Here is a 7,252-nt window from a genome sequence, read left to right on the forward strand (position 1 = left end):
CTCAGGCAAAATGTCATGGGCTGTGCAATAGTCAGTGCTGACCAGAGGACCAGAGTGAGGAGTTAAACCTCACCACCAACAGTCCAAGGACGGTTGTCCCGAAGACGTCCGTGGTTCCAGTGACTAACTATAGTGGGTGAGAAACCTGGCCTCCAGACGGCAAAAGGCTGGGAACATTAACGGCATACCACCCCCCAAGAACTGTGAACCAGCACTTGAGAAATGGAAGTGGAAAGCTCAGGAGTTCAAGGTCAACCTAGAAGGCAAGAAGACTGTCTCCAAACAGCAAAAAATAAATAAATAAACGAATGAATGAATAAAATAAACCCACCCAAAATATCTCTTACTGATTTCCACTGAGTTTGTTCCTTTTCTTTTTGTGCTAGAAACCATATCATAAGATGTCATGAATACGAGGCACTCTATCTTAGCTATACCCGGACCCAGGCCCATTCTGAGTTCCTGGCCCTCAAGTTTCTTACTTCAGAACATGATTAGTAATTTGAGACTAAGAGGTCCAAAGTAAGTACTCCTATCTTTAAAGTACCACGCACGGCAGCTTGGTGCTTCATCTTCTGATAGAGAACCCCAGCAGCACTCATGTGACAGCTAAAAGAATGGAAGCACGTAAGTCAGAAACAGCAGGAATACTTACTATATCTTGGCAAATGTAACCGATGGCTTCCAGTGTGGACTCTTTCATGTGCTCCGTGCTGTTGGGGTTGGTGACATTGGCTACCAGCTGAGGAATTAGTTCCGGCCACTGGCTTACTGGGATCTCTGCACAAGCGATACCAGCCACACACTGTGAGGCTGAACTAGGCCGGTAAGTCTCTGTGCCCAAAGTCTGCAAAACCTGCAGCGGGGAGTTTGGAGGAGAGGGGAGTGACACAGAATAGCAGTTTGTAACATTCTTTGAGCACACTTTACCCACCACAACCACCTGTTTAACATGTATCTGATCTTTGTTTTTCTCATCCCACAAAAGGACTACTTAAGTATCAACACCAGTCTCCAGAACCTTTAAGCAAAACCGTCCCTTGCTTGCAGGCAAATGGACTTCTCAACTCATCTCACATCAAAACTTAACACATCAGAAAGAAGTAGCCCTGAAAGGCAAGGCAGGAGAGATGGGGGCAAAATCTATTTTCTAGGTATGCATCTGTAATAAGAGCATGTTCATTGTCTTTTATGGACAGGTAGGTAGGCTGTGGAGCACCCAGGTGAATGTAATTCCTAGTGTATTAATCTAGTCTGATTCAAGGATGTGATTTTCTCCCAGACGACACAAACTCATCTCCTTTTTGTTCATTACAATCTAGTACTGACTTTTGTTTAAAAAAAAAAAAAAAAAGCTTGGGGTTAAGTGACAGCATCATGTAAATGTTACCAAAATCTAAGACTCAACCATTATATAACCCGAACTCTCTCTCAGAGGACTAGTTCTGTATGCCTAGGAACCAAAATAGTGTTCTTAGCCATCACCAAGAAGTAGTCAGTGATGCCAAATGGAAATCCGCCACTAAGCTTGTCTCGTTGGAATGCAGCATTTATACAGGATAACCACACAGATGCAGATAAAAGAGGAAGCCACCATTTGCGCAGGGTTAACCATTACCATGATCAGCTAATTCAGACCATGAACTCACTGACAATCAGGAGTTCACCCAAAGGCAAACAGTTAACTGTCCCTGGCATGAACACAGGATAAAAAAAAGCAAGCTGCCAGAAATTCAGGCCAGCTTTGCTGACTAGGTCAGGTCACTTCGTGCCCTGTGGCATAGCGATGAGCCCGTATGAACGATCTCTTATCTGGTGTATCATCTTTGCCACCCTCCACCCAATAACAATAGTTTCAATCTTTTAAAAAAAAAAATTATCTATTTCATGTATATGCGTACACTGTCACTGTTTGAGACACACCAGAAGAGGGCATCAGATCCCATTACAGATGGTTGTGAGCCACCATGTGGTTGCTGGGAATTGAACTCAGGACCTCTGGAAGAGCAGTCAGTGCTCTTAACCACTGAGCCATCTCTCCAGCCCAACAGTAATGGACACCCTGTCTCCAGCATACAGAAGGCCGAGACCAGCCTGGGCTACACATAGTGAGCTCCTTTCTGAAAACCACAAAAGGAAAACTGAGGCAAGCTCTGTAAACTTCAGGAGGTGAAAGAGTACAACTCAATCTAAGTCCCAACCAACCCAGTGTGCAGACACCACACCAGGAAGGGAAAGGTAAGAGGACCACCTTGTGTGGTAGAAGCCAGCCTGGGGACAATTGTGAGGTCTCCAGCTCCAAATGATGAAAACCAACAAAAAAGAGAAAAAATATATTTTGTTTATGTCTAACAACTAAGAGGTGGGGATTAAAGTATTACACTTGGCTGGAAAGATGGTTCAGCCATTAAAAGCACATGCATCATTTGCAGAGAACTCAAGCTTGGCTCCTATGTCAAGGAGCTCACAACTACTTGTAACTTCAGCTCCAGGGGGATGGGTCCCACAACTTTGTCCTCCTTAGGCATCTGCACTGAAGTGCACACACCCACACACATATATGTAATCAAAAATAATTCAATAGCTAGACACATTGGTATACCTTTAATCCAGCACTAGAAAAACAGAAACAGGTTGATCTCTGTGGGTTTGAGGCCAGCCTGGTCAAAATAGTGAGTTCAGCTATAATGAGACCCTATCTAAAAATAACACTTCAGAAAAATATCATTTCTGAGAAGACACAGTTTGGATAGAAATAGCTTTATACACTGCATGGAAGATTCAAAGTAAGTTGGTTTTCCTAACTTGTGTCTCAACTGATAGGCAGTAGACAATATGACTGGAAAAGGAAGGAGGGTCCCTGTTAGGGAAGCATCTGCCTCAAAGGACACTAATTTGCCTAAAAGTAGAATCTAAATCTAGCAATTATGATGCCCATAATCTTGACTTGCCTAAATACAAACATAGAAATTCCTCTTATTTCCACCTTAAAACCCCGAACAAACTATGACTACAACTATTTAATTTACCCAGCTTCCTTTGGCCCCTTTCCATAAAGACCACTACTTTATTAACTTTATTTAGTAACTTTACTACTTAAAATAAAAAAGACAAGTCTATCTACATTTGAATCCTGTGCTTTCTAATTCAATAACAACAAAACAATAGAATCACAAAAATGCCACAATTCCAAGCCAGTGGAGACTCACTCATAATGCCAAGACCCTCAACCAAGTTTTCCACGGTTTGGTTTTAAGATTCATAAAAAGACAAGGTATGGTGGCACACATCCAGGACTCAGGAGACAGAGCCAGTTAGATTGTGAGTTGTGGCCAGCCTGGACTACATGGTGAGACACATACACAAAATCTACAAACTCTTTGTTTGACTCAAAGTCACTTAAATTATCTCACTGACTTTACATATTATCATGTAAAAACCAGCAAACAACTGGACCTGCCACCACAGAAGGAAGCAGAAAGGAGCTGTTTGACTGCACTGGAGAGAATTCAACAGCATAACACTCCCTGCTTTCCCAAAGGACCTAAGAGTTCAGTTTCCAGCACCCTTGTCTGATGCTCACAATGGCATGTAACTCCTGCTGCCGGGGAACCAACACCCTCTTATGGCTTCCATAGTTGCTAAGACATACAGAAACAACATTAAAAACAAGTAGAAAATATTTTTAAAATATCTCTGAAAACCCAGGCATGGTGGCAAACACCTGACACCCCCAGCATTTACAGTAAATTCAGAAAGGTAAGAGTTCATAGCTATCCTTTAATAAAATCAAGGATTGGCTGGGCTAAACTTAACACCTTGTCACACACTCAAAAATATATCAGAGCGCAGTGTTGTGCCACATGTCTATAATCCCAGTACTTCAGAAGTAAAGACAGGAAGGACCAGGATTTTGATGCTAGCCTGGGCAATTCCTCAGCTTCATTCTAGACACCCCAAACACACTTTCTCTCTCATGGTGTTAAAGAGAGAACCTGAGGCTTTGAAGTCTCTACCACTGAGCTAAATATATAGTAGCAGTGAAGTCTCCTAAGTGGCTGTGATCTACAGCACCAAACCTGTACTTCTCTAACCCAGAGACCCAACTAAACTTCCCAAGCTGCTACGGTCACTTGAGCTTGCCGAGCCCAACCCACTGCACCAGACACCTACAGCCACAGAGACGTTAGTGAAAATACATTCTTACACCCAGGTAACGTTTGGGTCTCAGAAGGCTATCACATGCAAATGACCAGCGTCTTCCCTTAAACCATATGATATCAAGGATTTGACAGTCACTTACATAGTTCTTGACTTCCCGCCGAGCATTAGCATCAATAGCAAGCCACCTCTGCTGGTACTGTGCCTTGATATCTGGATCCTTCGATGTCAAAGAGTTCTTAATTTGTAGACCAGCTGCAACTCTGGCAACCTGACTGTTTCCGGGATTTGCCAGCACTCTGGACAGTTCCACAAGGAACGTGGGCTGTGGAGAAGACACATTTATAAGTCTATCAGCAATTTCCACTTGCTTGCAAAGCCCTAGAGAAGAAACACAAAATTTAGATCAAAGTATCTCGGAAAACTGGAAAATCTCTTTTTGAATTGGTACCTGCATAAACTCAACACTGAAAAGGTTTCCTCCGGTTCAACAAAAAAAAGTTAAGGCCTGACTAGGCAACATAAGCCACTTCAAGGACAAGTCCTATAAAACCTCACCTGCTATGTGAAGAGACAGATTCTTCCTATCAAGAACATGTTTTGAGCCCAAGTCTTATAAATAGCTCCGCAGAATTAAAGCCAAATTGACACCTGGTAATGTGTTATCCTAGTGACAAGTTTCTTCAAGCAGGTACAAGAAAGCCCAATGCTGCAAAACTGCTGAATGAAAAGAATACTTAAAAGTATACTTTAGAAAAAGGTCTTGCCCAAAAATAATAATCAGGACAGCCCTCTGATCTCATATAAGTCACCTTTTCTAACACATACGCACATACATGAAAGTATAACACAGATATAAGATCTAGTCCTCTGGGTTTTAGCTCTGAATGTTCACCAAAAGGGATTTGTAAGTCAAAGTGTTAACTAGTATTCAGAAATTGAAAGAACACGACAATGTGAATGACACATGAGTTGTCGAGAAAAGTCGTTTTTGTTTAGTAGCAGGACATACCAGGAGCCTATCCTGTTTTGGACCTACTGTCAACTAACAATGAATCCTCCCAAAACCTATGTTTTGAAATACAGGTCCAAAAGCCACTCATCTAAAACTTGTAACACATTTCTTCCTCTTCCAGAGCATACATACAGAGGAACACGCACAAAGGGTGGGGCAGTTGGGTGGGGAAATCTGCCCAATCAGGAAAGTTATAAAGGCCCAAAGTAGACACATTTTTTTAGTGTTAGCAAACCAAACACAGGAGATAATTCTCAATGCAAGCAAACTCTACAAGCTCAGAAGATAATTCTCCAAGTTTTACTCTGTGACACTGAGTGTTAGGTGCAGGAAAAAGGGCTTCTAGCACACTAGCAAAGCAAAACCAAGAATATACTATGAGCAGAATTCTCAGTCCACACCAACAAAGAACTGCTTGAAAGGTTGTGAGTTAAACATAAAAACGTCAATACAAAGTCACTTACTACTCTTTCAAAAAGAAAAGTGGTCCGTACATAATAAAATAGGATTTGTGGCTTTATGCATGTTACTATTTTGCCAAGCATCACAAAGGACTACATTTGGTTACAATGTCCTTTTGACTTTTTAAAACTTACTACCTTAAAGAGACTTTTAATACCACCCACCCTTCCCTCCTTTCCCCTCCCCCACTTCCCCTTCCCCCCAAAGGAAGGGAGAAACATTCTGGCAATAGATTGCTTCAATAATCGTATATTTTCCTATACAAAGGTCAGTCTTTTTTTAAAATGTACTTCTTAAATCCAAAATTATAAAATCAGGGTTTTATATTTCATCCACTGATTTCATCAGGGAATAGGCTCAATCTCAGAAATAAGACTCAATCTGAGATCCCTATAGATGAGGTCTCTGAATAATCCAAGTTCACACAGAACACACGTGCACACTGAGGCCAGGAATGGGATAATAGGGCAAGAAAGGGAAAAAACTGAGGCAATGGGTTCAGAGGTGGTCGGGTGCCAGGCGTGGCCATGAGCACAGACCAAGGGAGCTAGGAAAGGATAGGGCTCTAGGAAGTAGTTGCAGACAGCAACAGAGCCATGGGACAGGAAGGAGAAGCCGGCCGCAGCCAGTACAAGACAGGCGGCAGGGCGCAGAGCTTCCACATGGCCCCTAGGCCCGGCTCCCCAACCCCCACCCTTGCTGAACACGCAGCGCCATGCAACCTAACTTCCCTTCCCTCCCTCTTTCTCCCTCCCGCTGCACCGCCGCCCTCAGGTCGCGTGACGATTGGACAGCGATCACCCCGGCGCGTCTCGCCATTGGCTAGACGCAGGGCCCGGGGCGGGACACACCCACCGGCTTCCCGATGGCGGGGTTAGGTTGGGCCGGGCGGGGGGGAAGGGGGACGAGATGGGGCGGGGTGGGTTCCTCAGGCCTGGGCCTCCAGGAGGGCGGGAAGGCCCGCACGCAGGGATGGGGACGCGGCGGGATGGGGCGCGGCGGGGAAGCACGCACCAGATTCTCCACAGCCGCACGCTCAAGGAACTTCTGCGCCGCTTCCAGCTCCAGCCGATCTGCCAGGAGAAATGGGGGAGAGGCAGCGGGGTCAGAGGGGCCACCCCCTCCCCCACCCCAGTCACCTCAGCCCGACCCCCGGCCCCGAGTCCTACCCGGAGACACGGTCTTCTCGAGGATGGTTATGAGCTCCATGGCGGAGGTGACGGCGGCGGGGACTCCTCCCAAGACGACGGCCCGGCCTCTCGGGCGGCGGCTCCAACTGGGGATGGGGGTTGGGGGTCGGGTGGGAAGGGAGGGTGGGGTGGGGGGTGGGGGTCACCACAAGCCCATTCACCGGCCGCCTCTGGGCAGGCGCTCCGGCTCCCCTTCCTCCCTGCTCTCCTTCCTTCCGCCCTCCTAATGTGCTAGGCGGCAGCAGCTGCTCCTCTGGTGGCGGGGGAGGGACCCCGGGGGCAGCTCAGAGCGCGGCTGGTGCTCAGGCGGCGGAGGGAGAAAGGAAGGGCGGCTGTAAGTGAGAGGCGGATCGCAGGGAGGGAGAGAGATTGAGGGAGGGAGGCGGAGGGATATTCCTGCCGGACCTCTCCGCGGCGGCACCGC

General features: G+C 46.0%; 1 protein-coding gene across 1 annotated transcript in view; it reads right to left on the reverse strand.

The window, feature by feature from the left end:
• Positions 1-6,946, reverse strand: part of Kpnb1 (karyopherin subunit beta 1) — a 28,775-nt gene extending 21,829 nt beyond the window's left edge. Inside the window, exons 1-4 of the mRNA NM_017063.2 lie at positions 6,808-6,946; positions 6,653-6,711; positions 4,304-4,486; positions 656-856 (exon numbers count right to left, since the gene is read on the reverse strand). Of these exons, the coding sequence (NP_058759.2) occupies positions 656-856; positions 4,304-4,486; positions 6,653-6,711; positions 6,808-6,847 (483 nt within the window). The 5' untranslated portion in view covers positions 6,848-6,946. The remainder of the gene's footprint in view (positions 1-655; positions 857-4,303; positions 4,487-6,652; positions 6,712-6,807) is intronic.
• Between the last annotated feature and the right edge of the window lie 306 nt (positions 6,947-7,252).

This window comes from Rattus norvegicus, chromosome 10, assembly GCF_036323735.1.
Source record: "Rattus norvegicus strain BN/NHsdMcwi chromosome 10, GRCr8, whole genome shotgun sequence".
NCBI lineage: Eukaryota > Metazoa > Chordata > Mammalia > Rodentia > Muridae > Rattus > Rattus norvegicus.